Source organism: Crassostrea angulata, chromosome 3 (genome assembly GCF_025612915.1).
Source record: "Crassostrea angulata isolate pt1a10 chromosome 3, ASM2561291v2, whole genome shotgun sequence".
Classification (NCBI taxonomy): domain Eukaryota; kingdom Metazoa; phylum Mollusca; class Bivalvia; order Ostreida; family Ostreidae; genus Magallana; species Magallana angulata.
The window spans coordinates 19,018,102-19,039,505 of NC_069113.1; the positions used below are offsets into that span (position 1 = coordinate 19,018,102).

General features: G+C 33.6%; 2 protein-coding genes across 7 annotated transcripts; one reads left to right on the forward strand and one right to left on the reverse strand.

Annotated features, from left to right (window-relative positions):
- Nucleotides 1-601: 601 nt before the first annotated feature.
- On the reverse strand, nucleotides 602-15,754 carry LOC128176289 (carboxylic ester hydrolase LipN-like). Of its 6 annotated transcripts, none has more exons than XM_052842526.1 (8): nucleotides 15,414-15,754; nucleotides 13,040-13,175; nucleotides 11,356-11,477; nucleotides 8,446-8,543; nucleotides 7,531-7,625; nucleotides 6,199-6,335; nucleotides 5,187-5,273; nucleotides 602-3,431 (listed from the first exon to the last, which is right to left on the reverse strand). In XM_052842526.1, exons 1-8 carry the CDS (start codon nucleotides 15,628-15,630, stop codon nucleotides 3,364-3,366), a joined length of 960 nt encoding a protein of 319 aa, XP_052698486.1. In that variant the 5' UTR covers nucleotides 15,631-15,754; the 3' UTR covers nucleotides 602-3,363. The 6 variants fall into 6 exon arrangements, with proteins under 6 accessions (XP_052698486.1, XP_052698484.1, XP_052698482.1 ...); XM_052842524.1 differs by lacking the exon at nucleotides 6,199-6,335 and adding an exon at nucleotides 6,390-6,526; XM_052842522.1 differs by lacking the exon at nucleotides 8,446-8,543 and adding an exon at nucleotides 8,581-8,678.
- An 81-nt stretch (nucleotides 15,755-15,835) lies between these two features.
- LOC128176291 (ribokinase-like) lies at nucleotides 15,836-20,952 on the forward strand. The gene is made up of 7 exons (XM_052842528.1): nucleotides 15,836-15,973; nucleotides 16,430-16,562; nucleotides 16,692-16,818; nucleotides 17,383-17,547; nucleotides 18,369-18,457; nucleotides 18,845-19,033; nucleotides 20,206-20,952. The coding sequence occupies exons 1-7, from the start codon at nucleotides 15,930-15,932 to the stop codon at nucleotides 20,404-20,406; spliced, it is 948 nt and encodes a 315-aa protein (XP_052698488.1). The 5' UTR covers nucleotides 15,836-15,929; the 3' UTR covers nucleotides 20,407-20,952.
- The last annotated feature ends 452 nt before the right edge of the window (nucleotides 20,953-21,404 follow it).

Consider the following 21,404-nt stretch of genomic DNA (forward strand, 5'->3'; position numbering starts at 1 on the left):
ATTTGAGAGCCCTTCTCCCAAGGATGCTTTGTGCCAAGTTTGGTTGAAATTGGCCAAGTGGTTCATGAGAAGAAGATGAAAATGTGAAAAGTTTACAAACAACGACAGACAACGGTCAAATTTTTATAAAAAAAAGTTCACTTGAGCCTTTGGCACAGGTGAACTAAAAACCCACCCCTGAACCATAATATTATGTACTGGTATATTGATGCTAGCTGTTATATTTGACGCGGAGATGCATATAAAGTACATGTAATGGTCAAGCTTTGGGGTTATTGACCCTTTTTTATACCAGGGTCCAATGCTTATAATTTTCCCTCCAATACATAATTATGTATTTTAACATATTATGCATTGTAGTGTAAGTTGGCCAAGTGCAACCTTCAAAAATTGTTTAGATAACCGGTATTAAGAGATGTGATGTTTTGGTCCATATATGATTTGCTTAAAATTCTCATTATGTAAATGCATAGTATAAATGTATCGATTGCATAATCTTTTGTGCTAACCCAATTCAAATTTAATGCACAATAAATCAAATGAATTTGAAGCATGGTGTAACTCATTGTACATGTTCATCGGGATAGAATTAAATGCAACATTCAGAGTTTCTAAGTCAATTTATTGCATTTAACAAAAGTGTCTGAAGAGACTATATATACTGCTGTTACATCAAAGCAAACAATCATTCTCATTAACATTCCTACAAGTGTCTTCATTGTATCAAAATAAACAAACAAACAAAAAATAAAACCATGTTAAAAATATTGAACCAGCAAAATGAAACAAGCACCAATATAATATTATTTTGAAACATGTGACGTAATGCCATTGTAAACAGGGTTTTGAGAAAAATGTATGTTTAAAGTTGTTAAAAAAAATGGCAGTTAATAAAATTGATCGTCTTGGTCATATACAAGTCTGTGAGTTGTCAGAGCAACAATAAAAAAAATTGTAGCTTTGCTGCGTTGTTTCTTTCTCACCTTGTATTGAAAAAAATCTAGTTCAGATAAATGTTATAAAAAACTATTGCTTATCAAAATCAACAGGATTTTTCATGTAGTAGACATGTACAATATTAAACAAAACATGGATTAAGCTTCCAGCCACTTAAAAGGCAAGACAGTCATGAGCAAAAGAATCCAACAGAGTACATGGAGCCTCATTTGTAGATTTTGGGTACTTTCAATATACATGACATTGTATATAAAATACAGAAATACTTTGTAATAGGGAGATGCATTTGATAATAATCTTTATATTATAGTATTTATGTTTATTTTGAAAATGTCAGATGTGACTGCATGGCAAGAAACATTCTGCATATCGTTGAAACTTATTGTAAAATGCATGTACCAAGACAAGATCAAGACTGTCACAACATATTGGCTGTATATGCAAAAACTGTTTATTTATGGGGTTTTATATCAACTTCACAGAACTGTAAAAAAAAATATATAAAACATTGCTCAAACTTGAATCAGTCAGTACAAAAAATGGCACTTTATGAACAAGTTTAAAAAAAAAAAATACTGTACTTCAGCTATAAAAAATTACAATGACTAGCACAAAAAGAACAACCAAATTTGAGATGGAAGACCTACAACGAAAATTGGGAAACTTCCTTGAGATAAATTACAGAGTTCTGAACACTTCCCACTGAAAATCAGCTCTACATATTAGATCATAGTTATTTGCTTTTTTATTTATGGTAAGTCAAGAAGAATTGACTAATTTTCAAATATAAAAGTGCGGTTACATGATGCAATCTTGCACTTAATTTTCCATCTGATTTTATAATTCGATTCGACTTTCAACTAAAATCGTACCGTGTGACCACCTAGTCGAAAATAAAGTCTGAAAGTCGATTAAAAAATCTGAAGTGCGTCCGATTTTTGATCGACTCCCTGGTGAGAATTAACTTTTTCCTGACAATTATAAAATTGAATAAGTTTTAATAATTGAAAATCAATTGCAAAATTAAATCGTTTGACCACCTCAAGATTTGAATTATTTTGACTTACTTGAGCAACTCAATTTAAAATTGGATGAAAAATTTCATTGTGTAACTGCATCTTAAAATGTATCTAATTGTACTAATTGCTTCTGGTCATAATTGTGCATGTAAATGTAAATTTTGCACCAACAAGCTTGACTGCAGATATCTGTGTGATGTTATACCGGTACTAGGACAGATGAGAAAAACCTTATGTTAAGCCACTGATAATCTAGTTCTCAAGCCCTAATTATTAGAAAATCTGTAAGACCACCAAAACCACTTCCCCATTTCAGCTTTATGACTTACAAAGGACATGTCCCAAACTTAGATGTACACGTATATATATATATATGTATATATCTGCAGGTATTTACAAACTAGGTAGAGACAAAGTCAGCCTTTAAAAAATGCAGACTTTTAAACAACTTCAAACCAATAAAAAAAAGATATGACTGAAACTGTTTAATTGAGTCTTTGGTCCAAGCAAAAATACTATTTTTAAAAACCAAGAACAATAAAATGCAGATAAAGAAAATGAAAAATAGTTGTCCACCTTAATTTACACCATACTTGTTGAAACTTGAGCTTCGATCAATAGATCTTCTATACATTTTTTAGCATACATACAACATAGCAATAGCATCACGAGTAAGATATTATTAAAAGCATATTTATAAGAGGTTTTGTTAAAGTAACAAGATGAAAAAATATATAAATTGTACTACATAGCATAAACAAGTACTTCTACTAATTGCAGAGTACTAACCATAGCAAAATTAAACTTAAAACAGACAGTTTATAACATTGAAAATACAATAAACTGGTTCTTCTGATTTCCACAAAAAAAATAAATCTTTCTTATATGGAAACAAAAAATGAGACAGAATTAAGAAAATTATTTCACTTGTTCAAAATCTTATCCTCATTATTATAGAACATACATCCTAAATATATGTTATCAATTACATATAGAAACTACATAAATGGTTAATGTAAAAGACAATATCATGGCTATATCACTGGTTAGTAAAACTTTTATCAAAGCTAATCAATCAGATTGCACATATATACATCATCATTTATCAAAATAGTTTAAATACATGTACACTACACTATACCTAGTAGATTTTTTATCAAGGCTACGATACTAACTTCATACAGTGTCTATTTTTTCTTCCCTTAAAATAGTTCTAGATACACTTAACTGTCTAAGAGATATTATCTTGGCTACAATGTAAATTACAATAATCCTTATTCTGAGTAGATGTGATATGACAGCATTCAACATTGACCAATCAAATTGGGTTTTACAATTGAGTGTTGGGCTGCTGCTGCTGTTGAGAAGGAAGCAGTGATTTTGAGGTTCAGGAGTGTGTTTTGATAAACTTGGATACTTTCTCGTGGGCTCTAAGGCAACACTCTTTAAAATGTCCTGAAGAAGGAGAGAAAACTTTTAATTAAAATAAAATACATGTATCATATTAGAATTCATAACTATCCTGCACATTTCACTTCTATCAAAAATTCATGAGGTCATAAATTGACTTTTGACCAGCAATAGGGATATCCCCCTAGGCCCCTAATGCTAACACCACATAGCTGGGGAATCCCTTCACCTATCAGATTCGCTAAATCATAATTTCCAAAAATAACAAACTCAACTAGACAACATTGAGATGGTGACCATCTCAAAGGGCCTTGCTTAAATAATGGACAATAGGATGAAAAGAATTTCAGAGAATTTTGCTTTGACCTTGACCTATAAATTTTCCAGTTGGCATAGAACTTCTAATTCAATCTCAATACCCCTTACATGCAGGCATTTTTGCAATCTGATAAAAATCAAATCTTTGTTACGCTCGTGTAGCGACATCAGAATTTGTCGGAACGGATCAAAGATCTGATTTTAATCAGATTGGTATTTTTGTTCAATCTAAGCAAGATTAAGCAAATGGGAAATAATCTATGAAATAAAACTGATAATTAGGAGATCCACTTTAACCTTCACATTGACTTGATTCAAGGTCACTGCACACCATTAATCACAGAGCTCTGTTTAAGTGAAGTATTAGATATCCAAATAGAGCTGGAGAGTAAATATATGCTGTTTTAAAAAAAAAGATTTTTGTGTGATCCAATATGACCTTGACATTTGACCTACAAACATATTTCAAGGTCACTGCATATCCTTTGATCAGAGGCACCATGTGGGTGAAGTATGAGCCAAACTGGAGCAAAGGGAGAGAAGACATGCTCCGGACAAGGAGTTTTCATATAATTCTGCTGTGACTTTCACATTTGACATTGAAAATTGGTTCAACAACACAACACACACTTTTCTCAAAAGCTCTGTTTATGTGAAGAATGAGCCAAACACGGCTAAGTGGAAAGTATAATCTTTGAAAAAAAAACTTTATGAGTTGTCCAATATGACCCAGACCTTGACCTACAAACTTTTATTCAAGGTCACTGCATACCTTTTAACTACAGGCACCTTGTGAGTGAAGTATGAGCCAGATTGGACCAAGGAAAGAGAAGATATGCCACGGACAAGGATTTTACATATAATTCTGCTATGACCTTAAACTTAGACCTAGAATGATTTGGAACCTCCCCCTTCTACATGCAAACTAATAAGCTTCAAATGGTGCAAGTGAAAGATCAAAGCGATCTTAAGTATACTGCATAATGGCATGAAAATCTTTTGTAATATAAAGACATGTAACACGACTATTTAATGCCTAAACAGTCAATAGAACCAAAAATTTTCCCAGTTGGTTTAGGGAACAGCTCGGTATTATCTATTGCCCAAGTCCGTTGTATACTGTACAATCCTTATGAAGTGAAAGTAAATTTTGGGAGGGGAAGAGAGAAAGAAGGGGGAGAGAGGGAGAGGGGCATTTTTGACTTAAGAAAATAAAATATAAACCATGTTCATGAAATGGTTAACTGTTTAAGAAAGATGCTTGAAAAAGGATAATGAAATTAAAATCATCACAACTCAAAACAAAAAAAAGAAGAAACACAATAAAGGAAAAACTTAACCATATATACTACAGCTTATCATATAATCTCTGCAATTGCTTTCATACTCCTTACATCTACATGAAAAAATATATTGTTTCACTATAAGAACTAGCGGTACCAATTGTTAAAGTTGCCTACTTAAAATTAAATAAATTTCTACCTGGAAGATGGAAGAATCCGTGAGTCACACCTTTTACTGTGAAGATCTGTGACTTCACGCCTGCCTCCTTTAGTTTCTCATGGTACGCTAATAACAGGGAATGAAGTAAGTGATCAAAATCATTCTCAAATGTTCTCTGTTTCATACATGATTTTTAAAAAATCCAAAAATTTCATACAGATATACATGTATGTTTATTATATGACATGGATGAGAAAAACATGTTTTTAGTTGTATATATCAATATTTCAAGTAAGTTAATTACTTATATTTTCATTCTGTTATGTGATACATGCACATGGCTATATGTATACATGTTCTATACACTGATCATTACATTACTGTGCATACTGTACATAATATAGTTATTATTAATGCAGGTTTACTTACACATATAATATATAGTATAAAAAAATACCAAAAGGCACTATTGCAAGAAAAATAAAACTCTCCTCCCCCAATAAAACAACAACACTAACCCCCCCCCCAAAAAAAAAGAGGAAAATTCTCATTTCTTTTAAAATATATGCAACTTAAATAAAGTATACATTGTAAGTATTTTATCATGAACATATGATATATTAGATCAAGAGCAAAATTAGTTTTGGTCAAACAAATAGCAATGTCAAAATATCTCTCAACATGTTAAAGGCAAAAAACTTTCCTCATTTGGCTCTCTCAAAACTAAGTTAATTTAATCAGATCTCTTTTCTTTTATTCTAATTCTCTGCATATACGGATTATTAAGTTTCTACTCTTATGATGACCTAATAGTTTCTAGCTTTATTGAATAATGAATATATTGTTTTATATATCAAATGTATTTTTAATATCCACTGAACAAGCACGGAATGAGTACAAGGACTAAATGACCAATATCTCCCAACCCATAACAAAATAAACCAAAAAGAGCTCCTTTAACATTTTCTAATTGCTCCATGAAGCTAATCAGAGATAAATGGTAGAAACACAATAGAGTGATCAATTTGACAAAAGTGCAAGCCATGCTTACCAATACCCTCATCCCTCAGTGCATCAAGTTCAGCGATTATAATCAATGCCGGCGGAAGTGTGTTAAAGTTAGTGTGAAGCAAAGGAGAAGCTCTAGCATTGTCAAGGTCAGAGCGATCTATGTAGTGGTCCATGAACCTAAAAGACAGAGAGGTTAAAGGTTACACAGATATTATCGAAGGCCTGTCTCACCATAACCCTGGTCTCGATTCTGATCCAACTCGGCTAGGATTATCAACGCTGGCGGAAGGCCACTAAACTTTTTCTGTAGGATGGCAGAGGCTTTGGGATTTGTTATATCTTTTTCATCTATGTATTTTTCAGTAAACCTAAAATAGAATGCCTTTAATCTGTAGATCTGTTTTGCAGGAGGGTGCTTGCTGTGAAGTTAATAATAAGTCTAACATGCATTAATTGGCACAAGTCATCTCCCATGAAGCCTGAGTACTGGTTTACATTTCTGCCATTAACTTAGTATTATAACCGAGTCGAAAAAAAAGAGTACATGATTTTAAAAAAAATTCTGTGTCTAATATTATGCAATGAATGCTTATTTTTGGATATCATCAGTTCTACAACACACCTGGCCATGAAGACAAATTTATACTCTACCGTGTGTTAAGCTGTGCAAACTAATATCACACTACCACACAGTATTCAATTTGTCTGCACGACCTGATGTGTAAAAGGACTGACGATATCAAAAAAAGCATTCAACGCTTAAGTAATTCTTAAGTATGGACATGAAAAACTTAAATTCATTACCAATTTGTATCCAGTCAATTATAATGCTGAAACTTGTTTATCAAATAATGCAAGGGCAGACAATGTGACTTTTACTTGCACGAGACATAGATATATGTACATATTAAGTCTTTAGAGTGTTGCAATTTAGTTGTTTTGGTATTTTCTAATCCAAGTTCATGTACCAGGGTCCTTTATCAATCAACTATTTTAAACGCCAGTATGACATCATATTATGCCTAGAATACTTTATCAGAAGGAAACGACATATACCTTGCTATTTTCCTATACTGCACATGTATTTGATTATATCTCTTGAGCAAAACAAATTAAAAGTTGTGACTGATAAACAATCAGATGTACTTGCAGATGAACAGACAGACAGATGGATGGATAAATGAATGGATAGAAAGATAGATGAATAGATAAACAGATGGATGATCAGATGAATGGATGGACAGACAGATTGAGAGACAGATATATGGATGGACAGACAGAAGAATAGATTGTCAGATAAATGAATGGACAGATTTGACTGATATAATCATGTCTGGTATGGTAGACTGAATATATGAATGCGAAACATTACCAATCCACCATCTTTTTTGTGAGTCCAGGCATTTCTGCGAATTCCTCTGCAGACTTGTAGTTCCTCCTCAAGTCAACACTAGGGTACACTAGCACCTACGCAAGAAATAATGACCATAAGTCTGTATGTAATATAGTCATATACATGAATATTGACAGAATGTAGAATATTTTAGTTAGAATCTATTATAACAGCTAGGAAACTGTGAAACAAAGCTTTACTTCTGTTTACATATTTATAAAGTTGAACCAAAATATATGAATTTTTAATTCATAACAAATTTATAATATCTGAAATCGTAAGTTTAATTGTTAACTGGAAATCAAATTAACTATATAATTCATTCATCACATTTCACATTTACAAATGGCTCAGTAGACAACACAACTGAATGTAACAGTAAAAAATAAAACAACAACACAGTTAGACGAAATGGATTGAAACTTGCAAAATTAAACCACAAAACCTTAAAAAAACCATCAACTTGAACAGCAGTTAGAAACAAATGTCTTTGATTGTATGCAGTCATACAAAATGAATGCAAACAGTTATATTTATCTGTCATAGTAGCAGCATTATGTGCAAATCTGACAAAGGAGACTGGGTAAATTAGGTTGGATTAACTGTCATGAAACAAAGATGAGAAGTATGTATGATAATTAAAATTAAAAGTTTTCTTATGTCATCTGAATCATCTTCAAGTAAACCCCTGTGATATTGTGATTACTGGTAATTATTGTTATCCACTTAGCAAAATGGAGACAATGCAAACTATTAACTAAATGAAAAAAAAAATTTAAAGCTTTTTAAACAATAGAACTAGTAATTGCATGAAAAAATAAATCAAAATCTAAACTGAGGAGCTAAGACAACATGCAATCATGCAACAAATGCATGAATTCCATTGCATGTTACCTGATACCCTAAATCAGGGACCTCGTGACAAACGAGAGCTGCCATGCGGCTACCCTCTCCGTCCCCACCTACCCCCACCGTGCTGCGGTTGACAGCCCCTAAAACAGAGGAAGAGAAACGCCCCACCATTATTACCTGGTAGTCAATTTCAGGCAAGTCGTGACAAACCGTCGCGGCCAGGCGGGCCCCTGCACTGTCTCCACCCACCCCCACAGTGCTCTCGTTCGTTGCACCTACTCATCACAAAACGAAACAACCAATCAGTGAATACCTGGTAGTCAATGCCCTCTACATAGTGGCACACCATCGCTGCTATCTGACCCCCTGCACTGTTACCACCGACACCAACTAGACTCTTGTTACTGGCACCTGTAAATCAGCTCATGTTATACAGACAAAACTTCCAATCCGTTGCACCCTCAATCAAATACATGCATGCGAATCTTTCTTAGTTAATAAATTTTTTCTGAAACTAGTATGAAAAATTTATTTGATGGATTAAAAGTCTGCATGATAATTCAACAAAATAATACATATTAAATAGATTTTTTTTTTGGTAGTTCACTGTGATATAAAAACAATAGCTGTTTTAAACTAATTGTTTATTTATGATAAAACAAACTGGTATGAAACATATTGAATCCAAAAGCAATGTTGACTCTGATTATATTTTTTCAGCTTTTTTTTTTTTAACTTAAGAATAAAATTCATTGGTAGATTAATTGTATTTAATAGTCCATTTGTATTCCCATATTTTCATCTATTTTACATGTACTTTGTCAACTGCAAAATGAGTAGGTAATTTCCCCTTGTACAAAACAATGTATCTGTTTATAACTATTCAAAAATCCTGTTAAAACATAGATTTTAGCATTTTAATATTTGACTCAGTTATTAGGCTAAATAAAATTGAAATTACGGTTCTCAGGCCCGCGCTCATCCGTTTTGAGGGTGCCGCATTGCTAATTTTATTGCATTTTCAATAAAATAAAAAGTTGATAATGCGGAGACCTATCCAGGAAAAAAAAGTTTCCGCTTTCGGTTTGCATATAGTTTTACTTTTGATTCTAATATGCAGCTTCCGGTGTAGTCTTAATCATTAAGTCGCTTCTTTTCGTACGTAATAACTTTATGATCCAAAACTCCTGATGATAAAGAAGATACTGGTAAAAATGGGGTCGATGGAAATTTTGGACTTAAAACGAATCAAATGTCTGCTGTTTCGATATGTATCCGCTATGGAACCCTTTTAATTCTACCGTGGACTATAATTGAGAGTTTTTCTGATGGATGTTTTTTGTTAGACCTGTACGAGGGCGTGAAATCGATGAAATTCGATTGGGAAAATTGGACCTCCCCAGAAATATTACTTGGTGCCTCCGTTTCTTTGTCAGTTGGCAAACGCAAGAACAGTTTGGACGCCGGGATTTTAACTGTTATAAACTTGCGGGGTTTATTGATAACTGCTGTGTATTCAGGACTTACTTCTTAACTGTGAAGAAATGTGGTCCTAGTAACTGTTGGATCGATAATGTTTGGCCCCAAGATTGCATAATGATATCTCTAGCCAGTTACACAACTTTCCTGATCCAGTGCCAGGTATTTTAGAGTAAACATCATATATGTCATTTTACGTTTTGTAAAGTGGATTGGTATTTTTCTTTATTTTTAAATGACTGTCATTTATTAAAGGAGAAGGAGGACACTACATGGAGTTCAGTGAGGTTTTTTGAACCAATACTACAGAGGAACACTGTCCTTCTTTATCATCAAAACGAGCACAATCAACTGCAAGCAGACATGGAATTCCATTTACTCTATCTGCTCAGACTGCCAAAACAGTGAAACAAATGGGAACCTGCATAGATTGCCAGAAACCCAGAGTCTAATAAGTTATATAGTGCTACTAAACTTGGTGCCCAAGAAAGTGCCTTGCTTACCAAAATCATTGGACTTTATCAGTTTTCATGTGGATCTGAATTTCAGGAATTAAAACCTGATAATCCTGAGAAAGCACCCTCAATATGCGCTCTGTTGTAGAAAGTTTATATGAGATCAAACTTGGCCCGTGCATCTCCAATTGAGACCCCCTACTACATGTACAGCTCTGGTGTATTTCCCCCAATATGCTATCACTGTGGGACACAAGACACATATACAGAAGAAGTACAATACCCAATGTGTCATGATTGTGTTGTTTCACAACAACAGCCCCGTTAAAACAGAAGAATGTTCAAAGCTCCAGAGCAAAGAAGCAGAAAAATGAAAACAAACAGTTCATTTATAAAAGAATAGATGTTTTTTCATTTGACTTAGATATTAAATATCATTGTTGTGCTTTGAGAGTTGCAGCTTGAATACAGAAAATCTTGTTTTTTAAATTTTAGGTAGTTAATTTCTTTCCCAAATAAAAAAAAGCCTCCCTCATCTGTTTTTTTTTACCAATAAAAAAGAAAATAAAAAGCCTCCCTCCCTCATCTAATTTTGGAAAATCTGGCCTGAGAACCAGAGAATTAATTTTATGTGGCCTTAGTTTTCCCCTGTTTCATTAAACAGTTCCTACAGCTTACTCACAGGAAACAATACTACTAATTTATCATCCCCAGATACATGAACATCTTGTTCATACTGTACAGAATGATCGAATTACATATAATGGTATTGTTGTGATAAATCTATCATGCTATGAACTGCATACAAAAATAATATAATGGTTGTTTATCAATCATTATCTATCATGAAAATGAATCAATTTCATATCATCAAATAGAAGAAAGTCAGAAATAATATCCAAGTTGATATCATATACATAATACCCGATATCCAGGGTTTATTTTTTTATGAGTGTTGTAAATTTTGTAAAAATGAAGATATTTGCAACATTTTTATATTCACAAACAAAATGATTACCAAGAAGACTTTTGTTCATTTTGACCCAGCGGACCACACATGTGGCGTCTTCATGGTTGGCCGGCCATCTATGTTCTGGGGCAAGGCGATATTCAACATTTACCACCACACAGGGGGCGTCTCTGTGAAAGGATTAAAGATTTAATTAGTATACATAAACATTCTAGTAAGATATAACAAAAAACAGAAGACAATATACCAATCAAGCTATATACATTTCTCCTTTGCTACCCAAGGGTTTCCAATCCACCTCTACCTCTCTCTCTCTCTCTCTCTCTCTCTCTCTCTCTCTCTCTCTCTCTCTCTCTCTCTCTCTCTCTCTCTGAGAGGACAGGAGCAGAACTTAAACCCTTGGCTAGCGAAGATTTATACCCGGTACATGCATACAGCTTTCAAAACATTCAAGACTAAAAAGTAAAGTTAACAATTTTAGACATCAATTTATTTTTCATACTGTAACAGATAATACCCCAGGAAAGATCTAATTTAGTACTTCACTGATGTAAAATTTGACAGTATCCCAATGCATCTTATTAATTCACAAGACAAACTTACAATTACCCCCCCCCCTCCTTTAACAGCTGAGCAACACAGCTATCACACTGGTGAATATTATTCCCTTTGTAAACAAATGTCAGTGAACTCCATAGACTTGCCAGGATTGTAAAACACAGAGAGAGGTTCACTGTTCACAATGTAAACCATGTCAATTATGTGCACTAAACCTGGTAATTCAGGCATGCATGTTTACACGTAAAAAACAGTCATCATGTCAGGAACAATCAAACTTGAACGGATCTATGTAATGGAGGATTGGCAGCCGGATCATCACAATCATTTATTACCCTGCCGTAAAGACCTAAAGATCAGAGTATTAACATAACAAGTTTAACCTCAGCTGCTGAGTTATCAACCATCGGTGGAGGTATACCTCAATAAGATCAGCTTATCTTTGAATCTCTTGAAAGATTTGCATCAACAACTTTGCACAGAAGCATTTTGAAAATTTCAGCAAAATATGTTATATACACAAATAAATCAGTCAGCTGGCTTTCAATGGTTCAAGTTATCAATTCTCATAACGAGATTGATATCTGTAATTTTTATTATAAAACAAAACATATTATAATTTAAAGTATGACTATGAGAGTTTTAAAATTAAGTGCTACAAACTGCATGAAAAATAGAATTTCTCAAAGATGTCCGCAGCTAGTAGTAGCTAGAATATATAAACTGTGTATGTGAAGTAGTCAAATAAATGTCTCTGAGAGCCTCTTTAAGCCTCCACCAGACTGGTTCCATCTTATCTGTCTTGATTAATTAAGCTACTGATTGAGCAGTTTATTACCACATACATATGGTGATTTCAAGGAAACAACTTCAGCATGAAACATAAAATAGTAATGTACATGTAACACACATGTATTTACTTACAAGAAATGCTTCATTTTTTTTCAAATATGATTTTAAAATTCATATTGATCAACTATGTATAAAAATACTATACAAAGTTCGAATTTCAAAGTTGTGCAGTGATAAGGTTCATTAATTACCGTAATATTCCAAGCCCAAATCTGATTTTCTCTATGGTGAAAAATATTTAATGAACAAACAGCTTTCTTTACAGTAAGAATGTTTCAAGAATAAATTAAAATCGTTGTGATTGAAATGAAGATGTGCTCACCTGGAGAAGATTCGACAGATCGTGTCCACCGTTTGGCGACACCCAACTACATTCCCCCCGCCATGAAAGTAGACGAACACTGAGGGGGCCACACACAGATCACAGTGCTTGGACCGGTACACAGTGATGGGGATTCCTGAAGAAAAATACAGTACCGCTGAAATACTGTGTAGTGCATGTTCGCAGTGGTATTATTAATATTCGTTGGCATCGATTTTCGCACTACATGTATATACATGGATTTAGCGAAAATCAGTTTCAATAGTACAATATGCTATTAAATATACTTCATAGAACTTTCTGCTATGAACATTCACAATAAATATATACTTCAATGAACATTTAATTTGTTGATAAACTCAAAAATCGCAATCCTGTTGGTTACAATTCTTGATGTCTGTTCTCTGCATTTTCTTTATGCATTTAATTTTCTTAAGATTTTGATTTCTGTAGTTTTTTGCACAAAGCTTGAAAAACGTTAGCCTAGTATTAATGATCAATGAAATTGCCTTCATGAAATTCTCTGCTTTTATATAATAAGCTTCTTGGTTTAAAAAATCAAGGGTGCCCCCTGTTGAGATTTGCGAGTTATGTGTGAGACTGTCTGAAAATTGAGTGTCAAAAAACCCTATTTTTAACAAATTTACGACAAAAATAAAATTCAACTATTAAGTAGTTGTTGTTTAGGCCTATAAAAAAAATTGTGTGTTTCGGGTAACACTGATGAAAAAATTAGGTTAGGTAGGAAGGTAGGGATTTTTTTTTAACTTTATCATATTTTTTTCTGCATGAATCCTAAGAATGTTTGTTTGTGTCATATTTAAAAATGGGTTTTTAATAGAAATAATATAAAAATCACAATCGGATAAAAACAGACTTCTAAAAATGGAAGGATCGGGGCATTTTTGTAGGTTAGGTTGGGTTACCCTAAACACACAACTTTTTTTTTTAGGCCTTATGAGTAACATTCTACAGTATGTCCTCAATATTCCAGACAGGCAGCATTCCAGATCACAAAACAAGTCGTTTCTAATTATATTCTTCTGACTCTTAAAAAACGGCTCTTACATGTTGTAGTTAAAGCTTTATTGACATTGATTGGCAATAGCATCCTATGTTTCAAATTAACTTTTTCTTCCCCAGAACACCTGCATATTAAATAGAAATATTTTTCCCCAACAGCTCGATGAACACTGATCTGTTGTAATTAAGTCCTCAGAATGATTGCATCCCTCTTAAATCATTCCCATTTCCATGTATTCCAATTTTCTTGTTATAAGAATTTTTATAATTTGGGTTTTTGTACTTTTTTTTTTCAAGCCAGGAATGTAAAATTACATTTTATATTTATAGCTACTTGGAACATGTCATGACACCTTTCAATTAAAAGATACACAACCATTTTATTCAAGAAAAATATTACATAAATATCAACTATGACTCAATCTATGTGTTATAAGGTACATGTGTGTGATAATCCAAATTCACTTAACATTCCAATGATTTGATATTGCCAATTTTCTCCATATTAGTTTTAGAAGGCCCTCAATGAAATCCCTGTTCTTCCTCATCCTCCCTTACACAAGTATATAGACTCATTATGAGTGCATAACTCAATCCTCAAGGACCCTGCCACCTTTAGACAAAGATGCATGGTCACATTCAGATTATTTTAATCGTTTATAGACTGAGCAGTCAAATCACAGTATTTCGTTGACAGACCCAAATTATTTTAAACACCCTAGTATTGTCAGGGACGTGTATACCGGTAACTGTTATATACTTCTCTGGTACGGTTTAACAATTCTAGATTATGATTTCAGCATTATTCATCTATGCATCATCTCATATTGTCAACACAATACAAACAAATGATTCAATATTAAATTGATGCAGCAGGTATGCATAATTCATTTAATTTAACTGCTAAGTTTGTTTTAGATGGAATTTCAATAAAAGTTTTTTGAAAAAGAAGGCTGTGGCAGTTTACTTTTTTTTATCTACATGCATGTGTATGCATGCTACTTGAGAATTTCAAAGGGTGTCTTTGTATTCAATTCAGACAGAAATATTAATTATGGTTGAGATATTGCGATTTAATAATTTTAATCTTGTAATCCAAACCATGGCAAGATAGTACAACATTATAGCCAAATTGCAAGAGATTGTAGGAGCATGCAGTACATTTACAAAAACTAGGCCACGCCCACTTATTCAAAAACAAAACATACATTATGGTACCATTTTATCAATCATAATATTTGTATTTGATTTTTTCAGGATTTCAATACAGTAAGTCAGAATCTAAGTCATGCGATTCGGCTCAGGTGAAACTTTAAAATTACACCCGATTTATAGATAAAATGGATCTTACCATCGCTGCAGTGTTTGGTTGGAACTGTGAACTCTTTCACGGTGCCTTCGAATTCCGTGGTGCCTGCAAAGCGTTTGGCGTTTGCAACGTTTCCTTCCCTTGCCTCTTCAACCGTTAGCTGATCATATGGTTTAGCCCCTGCCTCCGCCCTCAGTTTGAAGTAATTCTCCGTCTCTTCATGTATTTTGTATTTGGGTTTGAATTTATCGAAAGACATTGTGATACAGTACACTGACGGCCTCTTTGCTGCACCGATCGATGGTTTCTGCAAGATTTCAGAGAGCTACTTCCGCTATTAGTTTGCATAGGGAGAATCTCAGAAAATATTAACAACACACTTTTCGCACGATTCATCTACCCATTTCATTTAAAATCAGCATTGAAAATCCCTTCATGTTCATTAGTATTTTACATTTTAACATCATTAATTAAAAAATTCTGAAAATTGCGATAATCACGAAATTTTTAGTTTACAGCTTTGAAATTAACCCTATTTCTTTTACTTTCACTTTTACAATGGACGTGGTTGTCGTAGGTAGCTGTAACATAGACCTTGTAAGGTATGTAACTTTAATCGATGCGTAAAGGTATGTAACTTTAATCGATGCGTGTCATTATGCAAAGTGACATGGAAAATGTGTGGTCAAAAGGGAATGTGGCAACATACATGGGGAGAAATTCATTCTCAATTTAGGAGAGGTTTTAAAAATTTTAAAGATTGCGCTGCTCTGGTCACGAAATTTTTCAACCTTTTATATCTACCACCTCTATACAATAAAATACTTTAAAAAAGTATAAAATAAAATGTATTTTATTGTATAGAGGTGGTAGATATAAAAGGTTGAAAAAACTTCGTTACGAGCCCCTGTGCTCTGACTGCATATACAGCGCAGATACACAAACATCTTAACTATAAAGGATATAAACACACTAAAGATACAAGTTCCAATTGACAAAAGCCTGCAAATAATTGGCAAATGTTTTTTAAAATTAAGTTTATTGTTTTTATATACCAGCTATGTGCCTCGATTACCAGCAGCAGGGGAGACGATCATTGGGAGTAAATTCTCCCAGGGCTTTGGTGGGAAGGGTGCAAACCCTGCTGTGATGTCCGCCAGACTAGGAGCCAAAACTGCCCTTATTAGTATGGTATGCAGTTCAGTCGATACATACAGTCATGTATATGCATGTACTGGTATACCTCTCTCTCTCTCTCTCATTTGACACTTAAAGTATTGTCAAAATGATCATTAATGGTAATCATTCTGAAATTTTAAGGTGGGTGAAGACTCTTTTGGCAAGGAATACAAAGAGGACCTTATCAAAAATAAAATTGATGTTAGTCACATAGGGACCACTTCGAAGGCAGCGACTGGTGTGGCTCCTATCTTTGTCAATGACAGCGGTAAGTGGCTCAGGTTATTTGTTCTGTAGGAAAAAGTTATAAAGATTTGTTTTGTATTGAATAGATTGTTTTTCATTTTATTTATTTTTTGAATGGTAGGGGGGGGGGGTTGAGGGAGTTGTAAAAAAGTTACATGGTAACCTGTTAGGTGTGTTTTAGGTTACATTTAGAACCATTTTAACAAGACCTTGGACTTTCGGTTCGATGTAGCTATCTATTTCTTGCGTCAAAACAAGTTAAAAATGACACGTTTTCAAGCGAAATATGCACCGATTGCGTAGTCTGAGCTCAAATCAAAAGCCAGACAAATCTTGTTGATTTCAAAGACCCATGGCTGAGTCGCCAGCAATGGCAGTTTGACACAACAACCCAAAGTCCAAGCTCTTGTTAAAATGGTTCTGACCTGCTTTTTCTCTTATTTAAAAGAAAAAGAAAATGATATTGTAACGTAAACCATACTGATTGATTCAATCATGTTTCACTTTTCTGTTTAAAGGTAGTATTCTTTTCTTGCTTTCAGGGTTTTTATTTCATGTGTACTGGTAATTACTAGCTTATTTTCAGGAGAAAATTCCATAGTGGTTGTTAAAGGGGCCAATGATTATCTCACAAAAGAATGTGTAGAATCTGCTAAAGATTTGATTCAAAAATCAAAAATTCTTTTGTGCAATCTGGAAATTGACCCAAAAGCAACCCTTCACGCCCTGAAGATGGCAAAATCCTTCAATAGTAAGAATAAATTCCATTCAGTTTAAACATACATTGTGTAATAATTTAATTCTGATTGTAACGCCTCATTTGATTGGCTGAACAAATTCATATATATCGTATAACATAACTTGCCTACGTCACAATGCGACGCGCGTGTGAAACGTATTACAGTACTGTAAACCAACTTTTATTCGCCTGTGAGAAATTTTTGCGAAGTTAGCCTTGTTGTCATGAATATTTCTCACAGTGAACCAATCCTTTGTCAATATTTTTTATAACAATACAGGTCTGGATAAGGCTTGGTCATGAACATTAATCGTTGCGAACAAGTAATTGGCAGTTAATTGCGAAATAAAGTCGATGCGAATAAAAATTGGTTGACAGTAATCCACTTGCCTTTACATTTAAATTTTGTACAAATTAACATCTTTTAACTAAATAATGGGCCTTATTTTCTGATTTTAGTCATAGAAAATTAAATAATAAGGAATAAATTTAATTTCTACCTATGTTATACGAGTATAACATAACTTGGAACAGTTTACACTTTTTTATAAACCATTTCACGGTTTATAAAGCGTAAACTGCCCCAAGTTATGTTATATCCTATAACATAGGTAGAAATTAAATTCATTCCTTAACTAATTAAGCAGTATGAATGGTAAACATTTCTCATGATTTTCTAAAATATGTTTAAACAAGGTTGCAATACATTTTCATGCAGACATATATATATATATCCATCTTTATAAGAAATTAAATTAAGGAACGAATAAGAACAATTGCAACTGGTGAATTCATTGTGAATGACAATTTTATTTGAAATGTTTCTGTTTCAGTAAGAAGTTTATTTAACATGGCACCGGCTACTACTGGGCTTGAAGATTATTTCCAATATTGTGATATTCTAGTTGTTAATGAGTCTGAGGTATGCATTATCATGAATTTAATTAACAATCTTACTTCCCCCAAAAGGATGAGACTTAAGGGGGAGATAAATTGCTATATTCTAGTTATTTATGAGTGTGAAGTATACATGCATTGTCATGAATTTAATCAACACCCTTTCCCCCCTAAAAGATGAGACTTAAGAGGAGATATTTGATAGAAAAGAACTATGTCAGTTTTATAATTCAAATGACATTACGGTAAGACTGTTAAGACATTTATGTGTCTGAATAGCAATTAGTAATCCTTTGTTACAATGTTAAATCAATATAAAAAGCCAAATCCATGCAATATGTTATAATTTGACTTCACATACTAGTACATCTAAAATTCCCTTTATACGACCAAATGTCTAGGTTCATTGCAGGCAGAAATAATCACAGGGATGCAAGTGCCTGGGGTACAAGAGGCCAAAACCGCTGCAAAATCAATTTTACAGAAAGGTTGTCAAGTTGTCATAGTGACACTTGGAGAAAATGGGGCTGTTGTCATGAGTAAAGCAGATGATGAAGCAGTTCACATACCTACTCCTAAAGTCCAAGCCATGGATACCACTGTAAGTTAGGATTAAGGTACATCTGGTGCCCTGTCATGGTAGGGTACCATTTAAAGGAGAAAACTGTGGTCCAGACTTGGTCCACATCAATAGAAATTAATTCCATGTTTTACAATGATATGTTTGGCAGTTGATTATGGGGCATTTTGGAATATTACAAAGGGCATGTAGTATACACTTACCAATTGGGCTAATTCTCTGAGCTTGGAAATTTAGAGGTTATTATTCATGATAATGATTTTGAGGAACTCGTTAACTGTCATTACTGTCTATTTTCAATATTATTGGGTTTTTTTTTTTAAAAAAAAACACTCAGTACTATCTGCACTCTTAAATGGTTGATCTTTTTATATCTCATTGAGAGCATTGTTGTATCAACTGTAAGTGCTAAATCAAGATTAACACATGAAAGTTACCTTGTACTTTTAGTATTTAAGGTTCAGGTTAGCTAAATCATGGTTATGCTTATTAGTCAGTTTTTACTAATAAATAATCTTCACTAGCCAAGAGTGACAGTCTGCTCCTGTTTGGAGATGAGGGAGTGGATAAAAACTGTTGGCATATAAAGATGCTACAAACTTTATCTTCTGAGGCATACATATATACGAAATGGATGGATGCCTCAAACAGTTCTGTATGTAAAAATATCAGAGTTTCAAGGCCCGTTTAGGGCTGAGAACTGTCTAATATTTTTTCATACAGAACTGTTTGAGGCATATATCGTTCTTAAAACACAGCATTGAATTTCATTGTTGATTTACCTGTGACAGTCCGATTTTGAACGATATTAGTACTGTATCCACTGGTAACGGTCCGATATTAAGAAGCTCATTAATATCGGACTGTCACAGGTAAAATTTTACACTGACATCACAGCAATGTTTTAAGAACAAAGAAAGAATTTCATTGTGAAATTAAAATACAGTATTTTTTTTTTGTTCAGTGTTACTGTATACAGGGTTATTTTCACCCATTTAGTTTCACCCTTCTACACTTCCAAACAGTTTTGCCCCGTCTTAAATTCGCCCAGACAAGCTTGTGTACTAAAGACATAACCTGGAACATTGGAAATCGCCCAATTTTAAATTCACCCGCTGACAATGATGGTGAAAGGGCGAAAATAAAACGGGGGAGAATATTTCCCTGTATACAGTATATGTTATGTGTTTCAGGGTGCGGGTGATGCATTCTGTGGTTCCCTAGCAGTGTTCCTGTCCACTAAGCCTGAGTTAGGTCTCCAGGAGTCTGTGTACAGGGCCAATAGGATCGCAGGGATAACTGTCCAGTCCCCGGGGACCCAGACCAGCTACCCCCACTGGAAAGACCTCCCTCCGGAACTGTTCGGTGAGGAGAGGCTGCTAAAACTAGAGTAAAATGAGCCTCAAAAGTGGAGCAATCAAGAAGGATAACTCTGTAAAATCAGAATAGGAAAATATAACTTCACTTCATGGTTGTTGTTTATTCCAAGATAAAAAAAGATAAAGCTATCCAGCTATACTAAATTGATTATTATGAATTAATTTGTGCTGGCTATGTTGAATAAATTACATGTAATTTAAACATGCTATCATTTTAGATCATTTATTAATTTGTAAAACTAGGCAATTTGCTTTGTAGTGATGATCAGTTGTGAATGAATTGAAGTACATGCATATTCCAGTATAATCATTTCTTAATTCATGTCAAACTGAAAGAGTTTTAATGACATTTTCAGATGTTGTATGATTTTTTTACCGATAATTATCCTTAACAATGCAATATTTATACATGTATGTAATCCAAAAATTTTTAATTTTCATTACCCGGTATATTGTTAATTTGTCAAATTCTCAGGTTGAAATTTTGGTGCTTAATAATTGTACAGCTGCATGCATTCATGTCTATCAATGCATTTTAACAGTAATGTGTAAATGAACTACAACATACCCGGTACATGTAGGTCAATAAATCAGTATTTATTGCTATTCAACTGAATGATGTTTTTATTTCAACATGTACATGATCTCCTTAACTCTAGAGGCGGTAGAATTCTAATAATTGGGTACATCAATTGGGATATCACTTCAATGTACATTTTGCACTATGTACATGTATAAGCATTTTCCAGCTTAAAAAAGTGATGCATTTTGTGGTTTAAAATAGCGGGTACTAAAATCTAAGGCAAGAGAAAACATGTCTGTAATGTTTTCATTACATTAAGCTATTACTGAATCCTTTCCTTACCAATACTGTAAATTTGAACCAGTTGCAAGGATTAAAAATTTACATATTTATTATTGGTACCATGTACATAAAGAACATTTAACTGCTACATAGCAGTTCATTCAGATGCAAAAATCACCGGTATGTTCCTGATTCCATAAAGATATAA

Coding starts and splice junctions, on each gene's coding strand:
- LOC128176291 (XM_052842528.1), top strand. CDS start 15,930: ATGGACGTGGTTGTCGTAGGTAGCTGTAACATAGACCTTGTAAG. Junction 16,819..17,382: donor TATCTTTGTCAATGACAGCG/GTAAGTGGCTCA, acceptor GCTTATTTTCAG/GAGAAAATTCCATAGTGGTT. Junction 18,458..18,844: donor TAGTTGTTAATGAGTCTGAG/GTATGCATTATC, acceptor GGTTCATTGCAG/GCAGAAATAATCACAGGGAT.
- LOC128176289 (XM_052842526.1), bottom strand. CDS start 15,630: ATGTCTTTCGATAAATTCAAACCCAAATACAAAATACATGAAGAGACG. Junction 13,176..15,413: donor AACCAAACACTGCAGCGATG/GTAAGATCCATT, acceptor ATTTTTCTTCAG/GAATCCCCATCACTGTGTAC. Junction 7,626..8,445: donor TCCCTGATTTAGGGTATCAG/GTAACATGCAAT, acceptor TTTCTTGCGTAG/GTGCTAGTGTACCCTAGTGT.